General features: G+C 43.1%; 1 protein-coding gene across 5 annotated transcripts in view; it reads right to left on the reverse strand.

Annotated features, from left to right (window-relative positions):
* Positions 1-312: 312 nt before the first annotated feature.
* Aplf (aprataxin and PNKP like factor) overlaps positions 313-24,294 on the reverse strand; it is a 47,674-nt gene continuing 23,692 nt past the window's right edge. For 2 of the 5 annotated variants that reach the window (XM_076940068.1, XM_034512558.2), the window contains exons 7-10: positions 19,272-19,615; positions 14,156-14,281; positions 9,027-9,073; positions 313-1,475 (exon numbers count right to left, since the gene is read on the reverse strand). In XM_076940068.1, coding sequence (XP_076796183.1) covers positions 1,297-1,475; positions 9,027-9,073; positions 14,156-14,281; positions 19,272-19,615 — 696 coding nt within the window. In that variant the 3' untranslated portion in view covers positions 313-1,296. Of the gene's footprint in view, positions 1,476-8,964; positions 9,074-14,155; positions 14,282-17,629; positions 19,175-19,271; positions 19,616-24,294 lie in introns of those variants that run through there. The other 3 variants (XR_013112500.1, XM_076940069.1, XM_076940070.1) reach the window with 3 other exon arrangements.

Raw genomic sequence — 24,294 nt, forward strand, 5'->3', positions numbered from 1 at the left:
TGCCTGTGTGGCTCCCCTAGGCCAACACATGGAAACTCGCTTCTTTGGCTTTCCAATGTACAAGGACTAGCAGCTCTCTGGATCTGCTCGGCCACCATGCCAGACTGGACTGCTGTGAACTCACTCAGCCTCATGCACTGGGCAGATGCTAGTTCTCTGCCTCTTCAGGGTGAAGTCGGCCATACGGACTACCCAGCCCTCCCCATGCCAGGCAATCTAACAAATCCCCTGTATCGTACAGCCTATCAGTTCTGTTCTTCTAGAGAACCTGATACAGAGGGATAAACAAGTTTGCAAAAAAGCCACAGCAACTGATAATAGGGAAATATTTATTCTGTCTTCAGTTTAAGCAAACTTTAACATTGTACAATTACATGGAGATTCATAAATACTAAGAAAACATATGCGACACCTTTTGTTCTAAGATGTGCACTTTATTTCCTCTTGAGAGAAGAATGACAAGCTTTGGCTTGCTGTTTCATGACCTGATGAACCCCCAATCTGCACAGACTGCTCAGAGTGAAGTGTAAGCTGTGTAAAACCAGAGAGACTCCACTCCTTGGAGCAGAGGCTTCTTCAGAGGCCAGAACCCTATCCATGACAGAGAACTCACTCCTCTCAGGCGACCCTCGGAGAAGACTGTGGCTAGAAGCTTCTCTGCATCCTAATGTAAGCGGGCGAGGCATGTGAGAGCAATTGAATGCTCTTCAGTCATTTTAATACCTCACAGATTTACACTCATAGTTGTGGATGCAAAAACCATTTCCCTGCAAGGCCAGTACCACCACCCTGTAGGTTAACAGGACCATTTTCAGCATCTACTTGTTAATAGTTTCCCAGGATTCAAAGGACAAAAGCCGCAAATGAAATCTCAAAGCCACATCTAATACATTAGAGACAGAGCACACTGCGGGCTGTCATTTGTTCAAGTCTAGCTTTGTGAAGGGCTCTTCCAACAGCAGCTGGGGCTGTGCTGTCCCACTGTTCTGTGATTGCCTGGCTAAGCTCGCAGGGTATGCAATAAAGACCTCTGGGCAGAAGATCAAAGGTTTGTACAACCAAGGCTTTTATTAGCAGTATGTACAGTATATGAAATGTATCAGTCTGCCCAACGTCTTTACCTGCTTCCCCTGACAGATGCATTAAATAGGCACCAAAACAGGCCACAGCATACATTCTACCTATTTCACTGAAGGCTGGTGTTTCAAGGTTTCAAGTGCAAAGAACTATTAAAAGAGGAAAATGGTTATTTCCCACAGAGAAAAGCAAATGTAGTCTTATGTTGTTGCAGGAAAGCTACTTTTTCCTTCTCATAAACCTTTTTGCTTCTTTCAAGAGCTCTTCCACATCCTCCTCCTCCTCATCTTCCTTTCCTGGTTGCCAATCAGAATCCTCATCCGTCGGCTCATCTTCCTCGTCCTCATCATCACTGAGTTGCCCAGCACCATCGTCATCTTCATCCAGAGAAACTCTGGCTAAAAGACAAAATATTGACAAACGACACAGCAGTCACCACTCAGCAGCAAGAGTTTATTAATATAATAGCTTACCACCTTAAGTTTTTAGGACAGACACTAAACTGATCACTTGTTTCTTATTGTCCTAATTCTCCACACTGAGGTACCTGTCACTAAACTGGCCCATGAGAATCAAAGTGACTGTCCCTGATAACATCATGCCACCTGGTCTTCCCAGTGGGAGAAAACACTTCATGTCATCTCTCCTCAGTCCCTCCTGAGAGGGTTATTCTCCTGTCCCCACTGACTTGGCCGCAGCACGTGCCATCTGTAAGCAGATGCTTGAAAACCGAGTTTAAGAACCAACCTGGAAGCTTCTCTGGACATCTTGGCAGCAGGGGCAGGCCCCAGCAGCAGGTGCCCAGGTACAAGTCATCAAGTACGGAAAGTCCCAGCAGGTCTGGATCCTCTCCATATTGTTCCAGGTCCCGTCTAACTTTCCTCTGATCTCGGACTCCAAACTGCTGTAGGAAAGGGCTTCCTGCCAGATCCCCCAGCTTTGTTCTTTCTGATTGTCTTCAGCTCTGACCGATCTAAGTACAGACTCCAGTTCTCTGACAGTACATTACATTTCCTGGGGAAGATGGTTCAGGGCGTCTCTGCTGTTCTAAATGCTCGATTTCTCCATTGCCGGTTAATTTACCACTCTCTAGTCTCTCTGATGTTTTACAAACATTACTTTCAATGTTTTAGCCAGTTTTTAAAAAAGTATTAACACCTGCACTTTTGTGTATATTTTGTTGTTGTATATAATGTTCACACATAATGTAGCATTACAGCTTAGATGAACACCCAAATAATGTCTATTCTTTTATTGCTACAGCCCAATATGTTTACATTTTTCTCAATATCACAGCTCACTTCAGAAAGGATTAAAGGTAGCTTATATTAATGATAATGTAATAATGTAATGCAAATAAAAGTAAAAGCTAATAATAGAAAAAGCAGAATATATACATGTCAAAGTCAATTTTAAAATTCTTATTATACATTGAGCACAAATAGTCTAAATTGCTTAGCAGCCAAACCTAAAAAGATTACATAATAATCACACAAGTCTCATAGGGAGGAAGTGCACACCCCCTTCCCATGGGAGACACTGTGGTCCACTTACCTGTAGACATATCTCCTGTCAAACAGCATGAAGAATGTTTTGTGTTCAGCTAATCTTAACCCATCCTCATTTTCTTATAGCAAATGCATTTACAAAATAGCTTAAGTGTCAGAGTAGCTGAAATTGAGGAACGGAGTAAGCAAGGAAAGCCAATCTCCACCCTCGTGCATGCTCTCGGAGGTCTCGCGTATGCTTTGTTAGACACAAACACAAACGAGCATTTACTATGCACAAGCATTTAATATGCTACTGATACCTCAGTAAACTGGTGTCTTTCAGATCCAGAAAGCATCTTAAGGATCCACAAGAAAATAGACATTAAAGCAAAACCCTGACGACACCTAGCATGTCTGTCTCTGCAGGGCATTCTCACCCCACCGCGTTCTCATTTTTAGACCACCTGCGTTTCAAGCTGGGGCCTGTCTCTAATTAATTTCTTAATGATTCTATTTAATATTCTTTCCTAACTCTTCCTGTGTATGTCTAAGCCCTGGCCAAATGCCACGAATTCTAGCCTTCATCCTATGGTTTCCTGAATAGCATATCCACTCAGGCGACTAAGAGGCTCTGGAAACTATCGATACCACTACGCAACCCTCAAGTCCCCTCACTCGAACCTACTTATCTTGTCCACAGACTTGGACACATAACTCCTCCACTCTCCAGCCTGTCAGCTAGAGTCATGTTGATTCTCTCCCTCCCTGGAAACTGACTCCAATATCTGGAATAATCTGGCGGGCTCTGCCTCCCAAGTATCAACTGCTCCCCTTACCACTCTGCCCTAAGTCAATGCTATCATCTCCTTCCCAGAAGCACTCTCTCTGAGAGCCTCCAACTGTTCCCTCTAGCCATCTTTCCACTGAGAGCCTAGAACACCCCCAGTAGCTGTGCATCTCACGCTGGAAGACTTGAAGTCATTTCTGTGCACTTATCCCTATGGTCTGATCTCACTGCACACCTCTCTGCTTTCTCCCTCCTCCTCTTTCTCTCCTACGGCAAGGTCTCACAATGTAACCCAAGCTGACCTAACCTTGCATTCCTCTGCTTTATGAGTGCTAAGTCATGGGTGTGTTACTCTCCTTGCTCTGCTTGACACCTGTTGTTGGTCCTGGCACAGTCTAAGAACTGGTGGGCTTTTGAACTCGGTTTTCTCCATGCTGCAGGCCTGTGCTCTAATGTCAGGACCCCAGAGTGTTGTTTTACTGTGCTATGGGAAGGGTATCTTCCTCCAGCCCCAGTATCCCAGACATATTTTCTTACACAGACTTTTCTTCTCTTCTTTGTTAATGCTAAAAGCATATAACATCATATAACTGTTCAGATATACACTTTCCACCATTGTAAAACCCACAAGTACAGGGCTTTATTCCAGCTGCTTGAGCACTGAGTCCTATTCAACAGAAGAATCTTATTTTCTGTCTCCTTTACAAAGCCTAGAGTCTGAGGACAGTATATTTTCCAAGCAGGGTACTTTACTGATTTCTGAATGAAGAGACATCACTGCATTATTAGGGAGATGCCGGCTGAAGTTCAGCTCTTGTCTGTTAACAATGCCCCACGGATACTGCATTTCCCCTTCTGGAGACAAGCTTTTGCTGGGAAGCCCAGGATGAACTCAAATTTGTGGTTCTTCTGCTTCAGTCTCCAGAGTGCTTAGGTCACAGACCTGGATAGATATGCATTAACATGGTTTTAAATGTTTTTATTTACCTGATGTGTGTGTGAGAGAAAGGGGAGTGGTACAGGGTGTACACGAGAAGGTTTAAAGGGTCAAAGGACAATCTGTGGGACGCTGTGTTCTCCCTCTTCCCTAACCCCCAGTCAGACCTGGCAGCAAGCACTTTACCTGCTGAACCATCTTGCAGATCTGAAAAGTAACAATCTTTGTGGGACCAATTAATACTCTACTACAGTAGACTCAATTAGCAGGCTTAAGTATTAAATAATGCAAACGTCACTTCACATGGAATTGCTGGTCTTTGTCTCATTGTTGGTAGTTTCTGAAGGTGGTTTTAGAAATGTCTGTTTCTGTCTTTCAGTTTAACTGGGCCACAGAGGTATTGAAAGTTAACTCATAACCTCAGAATAAGTTGTCTCTACAATAAAAGCCAATGATTATATGCACAGAGAATCTGGAGAACAGCTGGAGACAAGGTAAGAAGCCCCGCTGCACATGTTATGCAGGATGGAACTGTGGTGTCCAGACATCTAGATTTAACCAGGAAACCTCTCATTCAGCTTGGGACAGCACTCACTACTTGCAAACTGTACTGAAACTTTCTGACACAAGGGTACTTTTCAGTTGGAGAACTGGGGAAGTCGGTCCTGAGTCAAAGCAAAGACTCCCAGGGCCAGGCTCTATGCTGCAGAGAAAGCCCATCAGTGCAAAGATCACACAGCACCGAATTGACAGAACCCAGAAGCAGCTGTTCACTTTTAAATCAGTAACAAAACACATTGTGATAACTTCAATTTTCATCATTCTGACTCCCAGTAGATGTGCACAGAATTCGATAGCATAAAATTTTAAATTACGGGCTCGCAGCCTTTTCTTTCATCAGACCTAGTTTATTATTTGAAATATAATTTCTGTGTAAACATGCAAAATCAAAGTGATCTTGTTTCTTCTAAAGTAGGTGAATACAGAAGTCACTCATTTTCTTTTGCAGCTTTCCCCAACAAAGCTTATAGGTTTCTTACTGCTGTACTCTAAGTCTTATGGTTGGCTATTCCGCCTGAGCTCCTGCCCTGACTTCACCCAGAGCTGGACTGTGAGCTGTAAAATGAAATAAACCCTTTCTTCCTCAAGTTGCCTCTGGTCATGGGGGTTCCCCCCAAAACCAGTGTGGCTTGTGAGAAACAGTAGGTAATTATAACAGTGGGAATGTAAGTCCAGATTTCTGTGTCTTAAGTCAGCCAATGCAGATTGCCCTAGTTTGCTTTCTATTGCTGTGATAAACCCCCATGACCAGAAGCAACTTGAGGAGGAAAGGGTTTATTTCATTTTACAGCTCACAGTCCATCTCTGAGTGAAGTGAGGGCAGGAGCTCAGGCAGAAGCAGTGGCAGGAATGCTGGAGGAGAGCTGTTTCCTGACTGGCTTTCTAGTTCACACAGTTTGCTACACAGCCCAGGCCTGCATGGCTAGGGATGATAACACACACAGTGGGGCTGCACACAGTGGGCTAAACCCTGCTACATCACACCAACCAGCAATCAAGAAAATGCTCCACAAATATGCCACAGGACAGTCTGATTTGGGTAATTTCTCAATTGTGGTTTCTTCTTCCTTTCTTCAATTGTGGTTTGACTCTAGTTTGTGTCAGGATGACAAACCTCATATAATGGAATTCAATTAAAAAATCTATGAAATAATTATCTCAAAGATCATCTGTAACTCTAAAATGATCATTTTAAAGCCAAAATAGTCTTCTTTAACACCTCTCCCAATTAGTGCAGCAACATGAACTGTGAAAATGGACTGGCTGCGTGAGGACAGAGCCGGAGAAATGGCTGTCATCTGTCTTACAAACGGAAAGCAGGTACGTGAAACAGCGGTGAAAACTCCTTTCAGAAAACTAATAAGCCACAAGTTTGACCCCGCCTACTATTCATCAGACAGGATTAAAGATGGCCGTGTTGGCCTGCTCTGTTTCTGCAGAGGAAGCTGTCACAGAGGAATGGCAGTCCGGGCTGGAGACACAGTTCAGCAGAGCTCTTGCCTAGCACAAAACCCTGGGTGAATTTCCCAGGAGAATCTTTCCAAAATGCTGCTGCACGTGCCTCACAGCAGAATACTTGACTAATTCTCTAGGTTTTTGTTCCCTTTTTCTTTCCCATAAATATTATTTGGTACAATATTTCTTGAGAAAGAAAATTTAATATATACTATAATAATATTTTTAATGTTTTACTTTAAAGCAAAAGACTAGTTTGGTGTTTGGGATTTTTTTTTATGTATCAAGCTAGTAGTAGGTTTCCACATTTGGAAAAATAGCTTATAAACTTATATAGTACTTTCTCAGCATTCCATCAGGCTCCCACAGCCCGTGCTCCCACTGCATCAGACACCTGACAGCCTGTGCTCCCACTGCATCAGGCTCCCACAGCCTGTGCTCCCACTGCACCAGGCTCCCACAGCCTGTGCTCCCACTGCATCAGGCTCCCACAGCCCGTGCTCCTACTGCATCAGGCACCTGACAGCCTATGCTCCCACTACATCAGGCTCCCACAGCCTGCGCTCCCACTGCATCAGGCTCCCACAGCCTATGCTCCAACTGCATCAGGCTCCAACAGCCCGTGCTCCCACTGCATCTGGCCCCCACAGCCCGTGCTCCCACTGCATCCGGCCCCCATAGCCCGTGCTCCCACTACATCAGGCCCACAGCCTATGTTCCCACTACATCAGGCTCCCACAGCCTGTGCTCCCACTGTATCAGGCTCCCACAGCCTGTGCTCTCACTGCATCAGGCTCCCACAGCCTGTGCTCTCACTGCATCAGGCTCCCACAGCCCGTGCTCCCACTGCATCTGGCCCCCACAGCCTGTGCTCCCACTGCATCAGGTTCCCACAGCCCGTGCTCCCACTGCATCCGTCCCCCATAGCCCATGCTCCCACTACATCAGGCTCCCACAGCCTATGTTCCCACTACATCAGGCACCTGACAGCCTATGCTCCCACTACATCAGGCACCTGACAGCCTATGCTCCCACTGCATCAGGCTCCCACAGCCTATGCTCCCACTGCATCAGGCTCCAACAGCCCATGCTCCCACTGCATCAGGCTCCCACAGCCTATGCTCCCACTGCATCAGGCTCCCACAGCCTGTGCTCCCACTGCATCAGGCTCCAACAGCCCGTGCTCCCACTGTATCAGGCTCCCACAGCCTGTGCTCCCACTACATCAGGCTCCCACAGCCTGTGCTCCCACTGCATCAGGCTCCAACAGCCCATGTTCCTATGCTCTTTCAGATCTTCCTATCTAAGTAGCAGCTTGAATCTCTGATAAGCCTTGTTGCTTTTTTTAACTGCTTTCTTTCTAGATCTCTTGGGGTTCAGTTTCTTGAAGAATGGGGGGACATTTCAACAACAAAGGGTCCATTTACGTCTGGAGTACTAACACACTAAAAAGATACTCCATGGATTTCTCTCATTGTGAGGTCATCTGCATTGCTCTGTCATAAGCTGGTCACATATGTAGGTATAAGAACTAGAGAGTACTGTCCTGCCATCATATGCTGTATCTCTCCTCACAGGCAGAAATATTATTTACTGAATTGGTCCTCACATTATATACATGGTACAAAGAGGTTGAGACTTATCTAGAGGAGAATTCTTAGCGTTCAAAAACAAGCAAAACAATGGCCAGTTGGGCAACTAAAGGTTTGCACTCTCAGGGATGCCCACGATCCCGGTGGTACTGGAGAAGGTTCACGAGCTGGTTCAGAACAATCACCCTTACGGTGACTGGCTCACAGGAGAGAATGGCTCACAGGATCTATAGCTGAAGGAAGGAAACTCACTCTTTCTTCTAAGGATCACGAATCGAAGTTATTCATTCTTTCCCCAGATGTCAACACTGACCGATCGCACTGTCCCAGACTAGTAAGGGTGTCAAAGTCCCTGAGTTGAGAGAAAGCACCTTGAGAAGGAATAGCCCTCCAAGACAGGATGACAAAAGGAAATAGAAACATTACTGACAGTAATAATGAGCCAACCCAATAGCACTGTCCAGATCCAGGCCCCACCCTCCGGCTTTCCGGTACAGAAGTATGTGTGCTTTCACCACTGCTAGGCCAGCTTGATGCTTTGTTCTTGGGTTTGGCATAAGAGATGCCAAACAAAGGAGACACATATGCTGCTCTGCTACAACTGGGAAAAGCATTTGTCAGATAGAAGGTTATAATTCTTTCATTTACTTGGAACAGGAAATTAGTGTACTGACCAGGCTAGCCTCAAACTTGAGGCTAGCCTCAGACCTGAGGCATCTCCTGCCCTGGTCTTCCCAAGTGTTGGGATTCCAAGTATGAGCTATCAAATTCAGCTTCTGAAAGTTCATTTTAAAAAGCGGGCTGGGAGGGCTGAAGAGATGTCTCAGTAATTAAGTGCAGTGAGTGCTCTTCCAGAGGTCCTGAGTTCAATTCCCAGCAACCACATGGTGGCTCACAACCATCTGTAATGGGATCTGATGCCCTCTTCTGGTGTGTCTGAGAGAGCAACACTATACTCACATAAATAAAGGAAAAGATTCAACTAAAAACTCATTAAAAATAATCTAGGAGAAGTAACTTAAATCAGCAACAATAACTCTATAAGCAACACTACTTTTGAAATACCTGGTCTAGTTGGAGAATTACTCCAAGGTCTCTTTTGAGTTGACTGAAGTACAGTTACTGACCTGGAAGAGCACTGTGCCTATATTCCATCTTGTGCTGGGGGTTCTTCCTGAAAAAGAAAAGGAGGCAAAACCAGGACAGAGTTCTCCAAGGACTGAAAAGAGCTATGACAATAAGCAGCGTGCTCGGTAACCTGCAGGTAGTCAGAGCCCAAGATGCAGCTCATGAAAGGATCCGTCCCTCCATCCCCTGCCTCTCCTTCTCTCCTTCCCCTTCATCCTCCACCATCGCCACGTCACCATCACAATGGCTCTTGCTACAGATCCCAGGTTTCCCAGGTTTCCCAGGCACTCCTCGCCCTCCTGCTCTTTGTTTGCTGGGATTGCAGGCAAGTGCTACTCTGCCCAGTAGATCTGCCTTTTCATTACAGTATTTACTGAGTGTACATCCCACGCCAGGGTTAGTGCTTTGAGCTCTGAAACAACAGTATAGAGAGAGGGCAGGCAAATGAATGAACTGGATTTAAGAGCTTCATAATTATCAGATGATGAAAGCTTCCATTTATAAATTACAGCACCAGTGTAAAAGCACCTTTTCTTTATTTTTATCAGCTAAGATTGTGTATACTTGGTTAAAATGTTCTATAATAAAATTATAAAATTATTACTTTTAAAGTATTATGTATTTTTCTCTTCTGTGCTTCTGATACTATTGAGTAAAGCAAATAATTTCTAATTATGTGGAACCATCTGATTTATAAATAGTTTCCTGGGTTTTAGCATTACCTAATATTTTGTATTTGTTCCAAGAATTGTCTTTATTCCAGGCAATAGGAAGTTATTATAAAAACATAACTTTAAGTAATGAGATTTAGAAAAATACAATGTCACTGCACGTAACTTGTAATGACAGACCTATTTTCTTGACAGAATTTAATGCTAATTTTAAGAATCACGGTAACTGAACTCCCTAAAATCTCTGAACAGTCTCTCTGCATGCTATTCAGCACATTAAACAGTGACCGCATGTGGACACTGGAACTGAGAAACTGGATTTTGAATTGTATTTGATTTTGGCTAATTTAGTTAAATTATAGGTAATTTGACTAGCATGTTAAAAAAAAAAAAAAAAAAAAAAAAAGCACAATAGATCTCCCTGCCCACTCAAGGGCAATTTAAATTTGATTTTAATACTCCCGCCACCAAACATCCTCTACAGACTCTGCAGGAAAGTAAAGATTCTATGGTGGGAACGTTGCTACTGAAAAGAGGGTGAAGACTAACACGGGGCAGGCGTCCCATCAGAATCCTGGCAAACACCTCTCATGCGCTAAGCTTCAGTCTCCCAGTCTGAGGATGCATACCCACAGAGCCTACACCACATGTACAGCACTGCCGAAGCTGCAGCTTGGTGGGTGGGAGGCTCTGTCCTTAGCAGGTCCAGAGCCAGTCAGACTGCTTGCTGCAGGACAGCCCTGTGCCAGGTGTCTTTCTCTTCTTGACTTTTCCTGTGGGTGAGCAGTAAGCAGTTCGGGAGTGCAAGTACACAGCTAATTAGGTCATGACTCAACAGGTGTGAAGACTGGAACAGAGCATCTACACTAGACTGTGTGTACAGAGCGTCTACACTACACTGTGTGGGGTAATTAACCCAAGTCTGACCTCCTGCTCGAATGGAAACTCTGAGCTTGAGAAAAATGAACAATTGACATGTACTTCAGAGAGCTGCAAATGGGAAAGCTTCAGCAATGTCTTCCCTACTGAACACGTTGGTGCAAGTTACTGACTAGTAAACTCAGTTCTCGGTTAAAGGTCAGTCAGTGTGAGCATGAGGGAAGGAGAACACAGCAGGGCATAAACACCAGAGATCGTCGTCTTCACTCCAGAAACCACTGCTGGGCATCTGAGGACTTTTGTTAGTTTTTATTAAAACATTCCAAACCTACAAAAATGAAAGAATAAGCCACTGACAAATAAATGTTCATCTTGTCCCCTCGTCTCCCTTCTCTTCTTTTCCTCCCTCCCTCCCTTCCTCTCTCCTTCTCTTTAGAAGTACTGTGGCTCAAACCCAGGGACCTGAGCATGCCAGACAGGTACCCTAACCACTGAACTACAATCACAGCTGGTAAGTATTATCTTCTACATGGACTACTTGTTATTTTATTACTATCTGGAGCCACTTGAAACTTAAAAGGTGTTTTTTCTCTAATGAGTATGTTTCAGGCAGTCTCTTTTTTTTTACATCATTTTCCCTATAATAGTTGAATAAGATTATTGAAAAGTTTAAAATGGTCTTAACTGTTTATTACTGGAGTGTTCCTCAAAGTCTGGTTTAGAAATCTCAAGTAACTAAATATTTGGCTTTAAAGCAAGAAAAGGAACTGACCCAAGGGCAGTGTGGTGGTATGAATGTGCTTGGCCCAGGGAGTGCCACTACTTGAAGGTGTGGCCTTGTTGGAGGAAGTGTGTCACTGTGAGTGTGGGGTCTCAGAGCTTTGACATCAGACATGTAGACGCAGAGTTTGGAGTTTGCCCAGCTGAGTTTTGGTCTTGTTTGTCCCAGTATTTACTATGACATTTTATAATGGTAATGTATATCCTACGATATCTAAGGTATGTGATCTTCTTTTTGATTTTGACTTTATACAGGATTACAGTTAAGTGACTGAATGAATCTCAGGAAAGACTTTGAACTTTGAGACTGCTATAGACTATAGGGACTTTTGAAGTTGGATTAAATATATTTTGCATTATGTTTAGGTATGGCCCCCATAGACTCATGTGTGAACAAGCCTATGAGGGCTAGGGAGTGGAATGTGCTGGTTTGAATATGCTTGGTCCAGGAAGTAACACTACTTGGAGGTGTAGCCTTGGTGGAGGAAGTGTGTCACTGTGGGTGTAGGCTTTCAGAGCTTCCTCCTAGCTGCCTGGGGATGCCAGTCTCTCTCCTTCCAGCTTGCCTTCAGAACAAGATGTAGAAGTCTCAGGTCCTTCTCCAGCACCATGTCTGCCTGGACACTGCCAAGTCCCTGCCTTGATGATAATGGTCTGAACCTCTGAACCTATAAGCCAGCTCCAATTAAATGCTGTCCATATAAGAGTTGCCCTGGTCATAGTGTCTGCTCACAGCAGTAAACCCTAAGACAGGAAGCTAAAGGATGGCAGGCTAAGATGGATGGGGCTTTAACTTTCAAAGGGAAGATGAAGATGCAGTGTCATGAGACAGGATACAGTGACCAGCACTGCAACTCCACAGTCACTCCTGCATTTAGTCTCTTCCTCCCACCAACAACCTCAACCCCTGAAACTCAGAGGGCCTCTCTACTTGATGCCTCTAGTGGAAAGGAGCTTCCATTTCCTCTGAGACCTGGTTATCTTCACAGGGCTCTCTGCAGTCTTAACTCATCCTCCTTCCCTGGTAGCTTGGCCAGTGCTGTAGGTCAACACCCAGTGGGATAGCATTGATTCTTCTAGTGGGTTCCTGGACACAGGACAGCACAGGGACCCATGACTCCCAAAGAACAAGCTTTCAGAGGCCCAATCACTGGGGCATGATCCAGTGCCAGGAAGACAGCTTCCCAGCAGCTGCATACTCTGTGGGCTCCAAGACCCAGGTCTGGTTAAATGAAATCCACTCAGTATTGAGTCCACTGTGACCCAAGGATAACATGCTGACTGAGGAAAAACTAAAGTCAGACACAAGAAAGATTGTTCACTCCCAACTCTTATTCATTATGTGTGAAATCTCAGAGTCATAAGGAAAGAGAAAGAAATAAAAGACAGACAAATGGGGGAGGAAGAAATCAAACTAACCCTCTGTGTCAGAGACATGGTCCTCTCTTTACACTATCCCTCTGCGTCAGAGACATGGTCCTCTCTTTACACTATCCCTCTGTGTCAGAGACATGGTCCTCTCTTTACACTATCCCTCTGTGTCAGTGACATGGTCCTCTTTTTAAGAGACCCTATAAGTCCACCAGGAGACTTACAATGGAAAGTTTTAGCAAAGTAGCAGGCCATAAAATCAACATCAAGAGAGCACCTTTCTACACATCAAAAATGAACTTGCAAAGCATCAAGTTGGGAAAATAACCCCACCCACAGCAGCTCTGAAAAGTGTCTAAATATCACCAATGTACAGAGGCTCTGATTTAAATTTCCATTTTTATGGCTTTTCCAGTGAGTTTTTTAAGTTTTTGAGATTAGAAAAACCCGACAAGATTAAGTAAAAAAGACAAACATACAAATTAGGAGATTTAAAAATTCTTTCGAGGGCTGGAGAGATGGCTCAGCGGTTAAGAGCACTGACTGCTCTTCCAGAGGTCCTGAGTTCAAATCCCAGCAACCACATGGTGGCTCACAACCATCTGTAATGAGATTGGATGCCCTCTTCTGGTGTATCTGAAAACAGCTACAGTGTACTCATAAATAAAATAAATAAATAAATCTTTAAAAAAATTCTTTCTAATAACAAAAACAACAGAATAAAATCAGTAAGGATGTGAAAAATCAATAAAAACAGGCCCTTTGCATCAACTATATGGCAGCCAGCAGATTCAGTCTGTTATCTGTACTCAAAATTACCTAAAAAACATTGTGTCTGCATTAGAGTTCTTTAGGTTTGGGATTACTTTATTTTGTACTTGGGTTAAGTTCAAGTTCATTCTCCTAACAAACAAGGTTTCAAAATATCAAGAATCCTTTCTGTCAATGGAACATGCTTGCTTCCTGGGAGGGGAGACATTCTGATAAAGAAAGACTGTGGTATGGAGAGGTCTGCTCAGTCTGAGGAGGCGACAGTGTGGACGTGCAAAGGAAAGGCTGCCATGTTCTTCAGCTATGACTGCGTTTTGGGTGTTAACAAGAGGAGTGAACTAGTAGAAGCTGAGGAAGCAGACAGAAATAGAGATAACATCCCCAATAGACTTATATAGCATGCCTCAGAGTCTTCATAGAGCATGTATTGGAATGCCTTATAAATAAACCTGATTGCATTTTAGACAGAAATACAGAAAAGCTTCAGGTACTTATAAAATTAATAACGATTTAGAATTACATGAGAGAATACCTGTGTCTCGGATAAACTTAATGAAAACTATGCTGCAGGCTCAGACGGGGGCTCCAGTCATGCTGTCTGACTTGGCTAAGAAGCATTTAGGGCACAGTGCAGTCACATGGTTCAGCCTCCTTACCTGTAACAAGATGCCCCATAGGGACACTCAGGCCTGTCACCAGTCACACCTTCGTCTGTGACGTGTTCATCTCCATAATCACTGTCACCAGGGTGGCTGAAGTGTTGAAAATGAAGAGGATTCTTCCTGTGAGACAATAAACATACTGTCAGAGGAAAAAAAATAATAGGAGGCTATGGGTTAGTAATGGCTGTAGAGTGAAACCAACCCAGTAGCTGGTTATCCCAGAAAGAAACCAAATGTCCATGCTGATGACATAAGCACAGGTGACATCTCTACGGCACGTTGCCAACCAACTTGACATCTGGTTGCTGGAAAATGGGCCAGGAATGCAGTCCTGTGGAGAGAATTCTGGGTGCTTGTGAGAATAAACACTCTGAGAAAAGAAGTCTTCTGATTTCAGTTTATTCAAAACGCAGAACTGATCTTGGAAGATGTTTCTGTCTCCTGCCAGGTGTAGAAGATAAGACTAAGTTTACTTCAAATACTCATTCCTGCTGCCGCTAGTCAATTAAATGTTTCAACTACCCGCTGTACACCTCTATGGGAGAACAGCCAGGTTCTGTAATTGTATTCCGCCTGAATCCATGAGAACTTTACACTCTACTCCTGTGACCTTTCTTAACCCTATAGTATAAATTGTCTGGGGTTCTGAATAAAGTTTTATGGGCTTCATTTTCTTAGGTCCCTCCCCTTCTTGAGCAGGGACAATGAGACAGAACAGGTCTCTCGGTGTCATATGCCCAATGACATGTATAAAAGGTGAGTTTGTCAGCATTGTATTGTTCATGTAGGTATACAACAAACACAAGCATCTACAGCCTTTAGAGATTCTGCATCCTATGCTAAGATGAAAACATTACCAGCATTCTAAAAAGACCCTATGTTTCTGATTTTTAAACTCTTTTGACTATACAAAGTATACTATCCTGTCTTCTAGAAACATTTTTCAAACTCTTTGGTTCAGGTTTCTCTTATGCTCTTAAAACTTATTATTAGAGTTTGAGTGCCTTCTGTTTATGTGGGGTGTTTACCCTGGTAGAAATTTAAAATGAGAAATTGTAGGGGTGGTTCTGATGTTAAGGTCCTGTTACACAATTGGTTCTTGATCTATCACTAAAGAAGCCATGTGCCAATTCCTGGGTGGAAGGAATAGGTGGGACTTCCAGGTCCCCACAGGAAGATACAGACAGGGGAGAGAAAGAGGCGGTGGGGGGAGGGGGAGAGTTCATAATGCTTTGGAGAGAAAAACCAAGGAGCCATGTGAGATCTGGGGCAGAGTGGTCACTGGCCGCTCCTACAGGCAGGCGGGTGTTTGGGAGTGTTTAGTTTGAACTAGATGTAACTGAGCAACTAATATTGAGGGCAGGTGGAGAGGTGTGGAGCTAAGAATAATGATAAGAGCTTGTTTCTCCAGGCAGGAGATAAGAAGAACCCAGCAATTGTGCCAAAAAGGCAAGTTGAAATTGAACAACTGTGTGTGTCTGTGTTTTTCATTCGTGGATCCAGTATTAGCTGGGTGGGAGTTGGCAGTGTGGTGCTTACACAGGGTAGCAAAAGCTACACACAATAAGAAATAAGAAAAGTACATTTATTTATTTATTTAAAATAACAATTACAAAAAGAAAAAATAAAATAACAATGAAAATATTTTTCACATATTATAAATAATATATCTTAACATCTTTTAAAAATCTTCTTTGCATTTAGTTATTCATCTATATGGGGGGGGGGGGTCACTCTTTCCCTGGACTATGTGTGTTTTAGGGACCCGACTCAGGTCACAAGACTTGGTGACAAGTGCCCACTGCCTTCGTCTGATTTTGATAGCTATGATAAAACATCATGACCAAAAGTAACTTGGGGAAAAAGGGTTTACTTCCACTCACAACTCTGAGGCCACACTTCACCATGGAAGGAGATCAGGGCAGGAAGCTGGAGGCAGGACCTGACGCAGAGACCATGGAGGGATGCTGCCTCCTGGCTTGCTCACTCTTCAAGGCTTGCTCAGCCTGCTCTCTTATACAACTCAAGACTACCTGCTCAGGGTTAACACTGTCCACAACGTGTGGGGCCATCTCATCAATCAAAACAATGTCCCAAAGTCTTGCCCACGGCCCAGCTTCATGGAGGCATCATTCTTCAGCTGAAGTTCCCTCCTCTCAGATGACTCTGGCTTGTGTCAAGTTGACAAAATTAATGATGATGATGATGATGATGACGATGACAACAAAAAGAATTACCTAGCATAGACACTGAGCCATCCCACTGGCCCTCATATACTCTTTAGTGCCAATATAAAATTCATAAGGATGTAATGCATGCTTAAGAAAAAGCAGCTGGCTTCTCCTCCTTGTTTCTGCATTTGATCATTAACAACAATAATGTTCTGTGGTCTCCAGGGACTGCATACTTATGAGAGTCACATTCTAAATATTATAACATTCGCAGGGAAATGGAGGGAACTGCAAACCATGTTAAGTGAAATGAGCCAGCCTGAGATGGACAAACACTACACTTTTCTCATATGTGAAACCTATACTGGGGGCGGAGTTACGGGTCATTAAACTACAAAGAGGCTGAAGAGGGAGCTGGATCTTCAAGGAGAAGGGAAAGAGCGAGGGTGACTTAATGGCCATGAGATGAGGGCAAAAAGGGGTTATTTGGGCAGGGAAGAGAACCAGCAAGTTAAGGAAAGGGCAGGAGGCACACAGAGAGCCAGCATGGTGGCGCACGCCTTTAAGCCCAGAACTCAGAGTCAGAGGCAGGAGGATTTCTGTGAGTTCAAGGCCAAGCCTGGCCTACACAGCAAGTCCCAGGACAGCTAGAACTATAGTATATATAGGAAGACCCTATCTCAAAAAACAAAAAGGAGCATAGAGGACATCAGAGGGGATAAATTATAATAAATTATAATAAATATATATGCAAATATTATAATAAAACCCATTACTTTATATATTGATTTTTAAAAATTAAAACAAAAAGCAAAGAGGAATGTAAATTTAGAAAATATAGAGACTTGGGATATTATCCTTTGATAGAAGGGAGAATTTACAGCAATAATACAGAGGCTGAGGAACAGGAAGATGTTTGCAATGATTTTATAGATATGTATGTATGTGGGTATGTGGATATATCTCAAATTCAAAATGCCATTCTCCCCCCTTGTTTATAAATATAAGCATTTCAATAAAAGTTACCTCTTCTCTTGATTACAAATACAAACATTTCAATTTAAACAAATTTCAGGCATTCTTTACTCCAAAATTGTGAAAAGTTAGTTACTGCATATAGCTAAGAGTAATTAAAACTAACACATCATTATAAAGTATAAGGAAATAAATTTTTATTTGATAAAGCATTTACCCCTTTTAACAAAAGGGAATGACAGGGTTGAATCCTGCTATTCACTGAATTTGTGTCCCCTCAAAACTCCTGTGTTAGAAGTGCTAATGTCCAATGTACCTACGAGAGAAACAATTAAGATTCAGTGATGTCATAATGCCGAGGCCCCAACACAGTGCCTGGCATTTTCCTAGGTGAGGAAGAGACACCAGAGGATGCTCTGCAGAGAAAAGGCACCAAGGAAGCAGCCACCCCCAATGATGGCAAGAAGAGAAGGCAGGCTTGTCAGCTCTGGAACCCAGCTAGCATTTCTAATGTCCAGAACCTCTGGAGAGAAGGCAACTCTCTAAGTGAGGCCACCAGGCTGTGGTATTCCATGGCACGCCAGGCTGTGGTATTCCATGGCACGCCAGGCTGTGGTATTCCATTACGGCCACTTTAGCCAACTAACACAAACACAAAACAAGACTTTTCAAAATCCAAAGTAAGAGATTGTTCATAATCTGCTGTAGATTTTTACATTATATTCTAGGCATAAGGACATTCCACAGACAATATCATGCATAAATCTAAAACTCAAAACTGTTGAAAGTGAAAAATATAGTTACTCTACTGCTAAAATGACAATGTGTTTTAAAGAGGAAGACGAGAGTGAGAAATGAACAGAATCCATGGTGAACATAAGCTGTGCACACACACGTACAGTACTGAGTACACACATGTACAGAGCTGTACACACACAGTACTGAGAACACACGTACAGTGCTGTACACACACACGTACAGTACTGAGTACACACATGTACAGAGCTGTACACACACGTACAGTACTGAGTACACACATACAGTGCTGAGCACACACACATACAGTACTGAGTACACACGTACAGTGCTGTGCACACACGTGTACAGTACTGAGTACACAAGTACAGTGCTGTGCACACACACGTACAGTACTGAGTACACACATACAGTGCTGTGCACACACATGTACAGTACTGAGTACACACGTACAGTGCTGTGCATACACGTGTATAGTACTGAGTACACGTACAGTGCTGTGCACACACACGTACAGTACTGAGTACACACACACAGTGCTGTGCATACACGTGTATAGTACTGAGTACACGTACAGTGCCGTGCACACACACGTACAGTACTGAGGACACACATGTACAGCGCTGTGCACACACACGTACAGCTCTGTGTACACGACACCAGGTGCACAGCACAGACACAGCTTAACAAACAGGATGGCCACCAACAGAAACAGACCAACTAGCACATGCTGCCATAAACCTTACAGAGTATGCCACACTCTCAAACTAAGATTATGACTTGAATGCATTGAAGTAGAAAATTTTCTATTTTATAGAAAAATGTGAAAAATAATGAAATATAATACAGTGCCTAAACAATCTAAAATTACCTTAGTAAACAATAAAATAATTATTTCCAAAAGCATCTCTTTAAAGTTAAGCTATTAAGCAAGCAGGTATTTAAGTCTGTGTGTTTTTAAGTCTAGATTCCCCAGTATTCAGGTTCTTGCGTTAGTCAGCATGTCTCCCCATAAAACATTTAAGTCCCCATTGCATCCTAAAAGCTTCTGGCAGGACTTACCAGAATGCACATTGGGAAAGCACGATCCAGTAGAGATACAGCAAAGCACCTGACCGTAAGGCAATGGTTTATTAGGCTTTTAACACACACAGTATAGAACAGCATAGAAGCATTGGGATGACGTGCTGCCTTCAGGTCCACCCTACCTGTAGCAGTTGGCCCCATACATGCAGGACGTCCTCCGGACCTTGCTTTCTTCTGAACAGCCTCGAACTGAATCAGCTGTGTCTGTGTGTGAAGCATCAGGACTGGAGGGAGCAGAGCTAGACTCAGGGTGGCATCCTTGAGATTTCTCAGGAAGCAACTTGCTTTGACTCTCGGGATGGCTCACTGTCCTGACCTCTTTATTTGTGGTTGGTTTGGTGATGGCTTTATATTTAGAGACTTCGTCAAGTTCCTCTATTGAAGTTGCATCACTCCGTTTATTTGTCTTCACAATATCCACATCTGGGCCACTTACTGTGACTGAAAATGATGATTCTGGAACATCCTGTAAAAGAAATACAGAAAAGGCATCATTTTAAAAAGGCAAATGCCAGGCAGTGGTGGCACAGCCTTTAATCCCAGCACTTGGGAGGCAGAGGCAGGCAATCTCTGAGTTCAAGGCCAGTGCGTTCTACAGACTGAGCTACACAGAGAAATCCTGCCTCAAAACACCAAAAAGGAAAAAAAAAAAAAAAGGAACCTTTTTAAAAAAAGAAATATATAAATTAAAGTCTAAGAGGACAAAAATACAAGTTCCATGATAAAAAAAAAAAAAAAAAAAAACCTTAAAACTTTAAGCTTATTTTAAAGTTACTAAGATACCATTTTCTGTTTTTAGTTTAGAAACTTTAACAATTTATAGTTCTTACAGTATCAATTTACAGCTACAATGAACCTCTACAACTCTGTCAGATATTTAGTAACAATAGCTAGAAAACATACAAAAGAAACCTGAGAAGATGCTCTATTTCTTTTTGTTATCATTTTGGTTTTGCTTTTTTCTTATTTTCTGAGACAGGGTCAACTGTGTAGACCTGGCTGTCCTGAAACTCACTATGTAGACCAGGCTGGCCTGGAACTCAGACATGTGCCTGCCTCTGCCTCCCAATGCTGGGATTAAAGGCGTGCGCCTCCATCACCCAACTACAGGAAGATACTCTAGTTCACTGTCACATAATCTCACTCAAAAAGCTCTTACATGGCACTATCCTTTTAATTTCTTTAAAGTGACCTTGGAACTTCTCTCTAAGCTATGGTATTCTTCACAGGGCAGAATGACAAAATTGGCTCACATCTACAGATGAATCTGTGTGAGGGAATGCTACCACCAGCTGCAGAAAGCAAGTAACTTTCCTGTGACATGATCTGATAAAAGTGTCAGGTTAGCCAGTTAAGCCTAGAGAGCCACCGACCACCATCTAAATGGATAAAATATATAACTGCTTTATAATACTGACCCTCATGCCTACAGATTACTGCTCTTCTCATTAAAGGGCTTCTCTTCCCAGACAACTACAGCTGTGATCAAGATCTCACCATCTGGTGAGACATCTACAATCCAATCCCTACACCCAAGGCTCAGGGGACACTGCAGAAGAGAGGGTCAGAAGACCGTGAGAGCAGAGAGGCTGCTGTGATGTGTCTTCTGGACATGGCAGGAACAGACCGCTCATCAATTCTTGTGTCATGGCTGCCTGCACAAGACTGACCACACTAGTCAGCATCCCTGCATGGATGGATGCCATCCAGTTCATAAGGTCCTGTCCCTGGTTGAGGCGCTCCAGGCAGGAGACAGCTTACTGAGGGACAGTCACTTTTCTCTAGGGATGAACCTCCTGGTAGGCTGCCCATGGCCTAGTGGTTAGCACTTTGCCCATGTGCAGATAGGCAACACTAGATTATATTCTGATAAATAATAACAGAAGGGAAGAAGGAGAAGACCGTGAATTTGAGAGGGAGTACAGCTCCAGGAAGAGCGGGAAGGGGGAGTAGAGATGTATGGTACTCACACAAAATTCTCAAAAATTAAAAAATTGACAAAAAAGGTGCACTGAACCAAGGAGATATTCTAGTCACCATAGTATACCTTTTTAATTTGTCCTGTCCACTGGCATAATGAGTAAGCCTAGTCTTTAAAAAGGGTCTCGCAAGTGCTCCCCTCTCTGTGAAGCAGACATTGCTCGTTTAACACAAGTCTCCTTGTTAACCACGTCAAAGATACACAGAGCACACACCAACACTCATGAATGTTCCCCTCCGTCTCTAAGCAAGGCTTTGGGGCTGTTGGCTGCCATCTGGCAAAAGCTGATTTTAGTACTAATAGCTAATTTCAAATTTCTTTTTTTTTTTTTTTTTTTTTTTTTTTTTTTTGGTTTTTCGAGACAGGGTTTCTCTGTGTAGCCCTGGCTGTCCTGGAGCTCACTCTGTAGACCAGGCTGGCCTCGAACTCAGAAATCCACCTGCCTCTGCCTCCCAAGTATATTTCAAATTTCTTAACATATTATTCAGATGACTTCTTTTGGACTAACTATTTAAATGTTTCAATATTTTTTTAAAAAGTATGACTTCAAAATACTACTCATTCTGGCTAATCACACTCCCAATGGAGTGGAGATCTTATCATGGCTCTGGGCAGCAGCAGAGAATCTAGCAAAAACAGTCAGTTGGCTACTTCTTGTAACTCACCCTTGAGTGGTGGCATCTTTATGTTACATCCCTGCAAACCATACACTCTACTTCCAAGTTTCCCCACCACACCCCAACTCCAGCCCGCTTGACAGTTCTCCTGTTTCCTTCATTCCTGTTCTACAGTGGGTGAGTCAATAAGTCTGGCAGCTGAGCAAATAGCCCAGAACTTGTTAGATTATTGTTCCTGTGGCATTTTTAGACTCTGCAAGTCATTCTCCATCCTTAAAAATAAAGAAAGTGATTATCAGAAGCACTGTGCCCCCCTGAGCCTTAAAGGGCCCAGCTTCTCAGGAATCTTTGTACAAGCCTGGAGGTGAAAGGGTTAACAACTCTCATGCCCATGGGAAAGGGGTGACTCTCACCTCTAGGGTTCATTCCAAACATGGGATACTGTGGCAGCAGAAGTTGGGGGAGGGGGGACAATCCCACTCAACATCATAAAATTTATTTCAGAGCAAAGAAACACATTGAAAATTATAAAATAAATTAGAATACACCTTTTCTATAAAATATTGTGGAGATGTTGAATTAATGGTGGTGTGACAGGCTTGCTTTTAAAAGGTGGTTTTATTTATCTTCTTGATGTGTCTATAGGGGCAGTGCATGCACGCTCACATATGCACATGCAGAGGCCAGAGCAAGACCTCCAGTGTCTTTCCCTCTTACTCTTCAAACTACTAGCTCAAAACAGGATCTCCCCGGATCCAAACTCTGCCTTTTTGGCTAGGCTGCTGGCCAGAGAGCTCTCAGGCTCTGCCTATCCCTTCCCTCTAATGTTGGGGTGACAGGCAAGTGAAGCTGTGCCTGGCTTTTCATGTGGGTGCTGGAGATTTGAACTTGGGTTCTCGTGCTTTCAGAGTAAGTGAGTGTTCTTACCCACTGAGGCATTTTCCTAGCTCCTCTGAGGCTTCTTTTAACTAGAGAACAGTATCATTCTATGCTGGTGTTTAATGTTTCAGATCTGCAGTCAGTCAGAACACAGACAAGTGACAGCGGGTTGCCCAGACCCGACTCACACACCGAAGGCTCAGGGGAAGTCATGGAAGACTGTAAGAGGCAGAGGACCACAGACTCACCACAGACGATGTCTACTAGACATGACAGGAAGCTGTACTCACCAAACCTCAACAATACGGTTGCCTAAATGAAGACCACTTGATGTGCCAACATAGAGAAAAGGAAAATGTAACAAGACCTCACCCTATGACAAGCTGCAGGCAACCAACTGCTGCTGAGAGGGAGAATCAGTTTTATCCGGGGGTGAGTCCCAGGGGGAAGGCTTACACACACGTACATATAAACAAATGTAGGTTGTATGTGTGCATGTGCCTTTAACAATAATTAAAGAGGAAGGGGTCATAAACTTAAGTGGAAGTGGGGAAGGGAGGAGAAATTATGTAAATATAGTATTCAAGCATCAGACTCTCAAAAAATTTAAATTAAAAAAATTCTCATAGCCAAGTGCAGTCACACATAGTCATCACCAAAACACTTGAGACGCTGCGGGAGAAGGGTCAAGACACGAAGGCCATGTGCATCTTTGTGTGTGCGTGTGCGTGTTTGCCTGAATAAATCCAGGTGAAGAATTTGTACTACTACAAGAATCAGTACAACAATGAGGATGAGTCCAGTGGAAGTTCTCATCTTTAATAAATATGCTTATGGATATTCTATCTACAATAATATGTGCAATTATATGACTAAATTAAATAAGACATGCAATAAGCATGAATTATTCTGCTATTTAGAAATGAAATCAGAGAATGAAATGTATCACATCATTAACTCTCTGTAGTTCCAAGGAACATACAGAAGAAGAATCTGTTTCATTAAAAATTAACCTTTAGTTCCTCACAAGGACTATGCATAAAATGCTGACTTTCTTAGAGAGAAAGAAACATAAAAATCACAGATGTCAATACTATAAATTAGGGGATTTCAAATAAGAGAGACAGCTGGGCATGGTGGCATACACCTTTAATCCAGCACTTGAGAGGCAGAGGCAGTCAGATCTCTGTGAGTTTGGGACCATCCTGGTCTATAGAGTGAGTCCCAGGGCAGCCAGGATTATATAAAGAGACCTAAGACACCACCACTCCCAACAAAAAAAAAATCAAATAAGAGATACAAAAGTTGGAAATCGTAATGTTCTTTATGGAACTCCATGCAATATTAATATATAGCATCCTTGGCATTCAAGAATTTAACATTCTTGGTTTCAATTATTCATAAATGATCCCAAAATCCATTACACACAGTAATTTTTAAGTTTGCTGATACATAAATTTGATCTGTGCCAATTCCAAAGCTCATGAGCTTGAGGAAGACACTGACCTGGTGGGTAAGGGGGCAGGAAAAAGGTAAGGTGCACCTACAGCAAGTAGGAGAATGAGAGCTTCAGGTCCACTAACATCCGCCTCTGCTTATTTACGGTTTGATGGACAGGTTAAGGACCAAGCCTGGGAGGCTAGCGAGTCACGGTAACAGTAGAAAGAT

The sequence above is a fragment of the Arvicanthis niloticus genome, chromosome 9 (genome assembly GCF_011762505.2).
Source record: "Arvicanthis niloticus isolate mArvNil1 chromosome 9, mArvNil1.pat.X, whole genome shotgun sequence".
Classification (NCBI taxonomy): Eukaryota; Metazoa; Chordata; class Mammalia; order Rodentia; family Muridae; genus Arvicanthis; species Arvicanthis niloticus.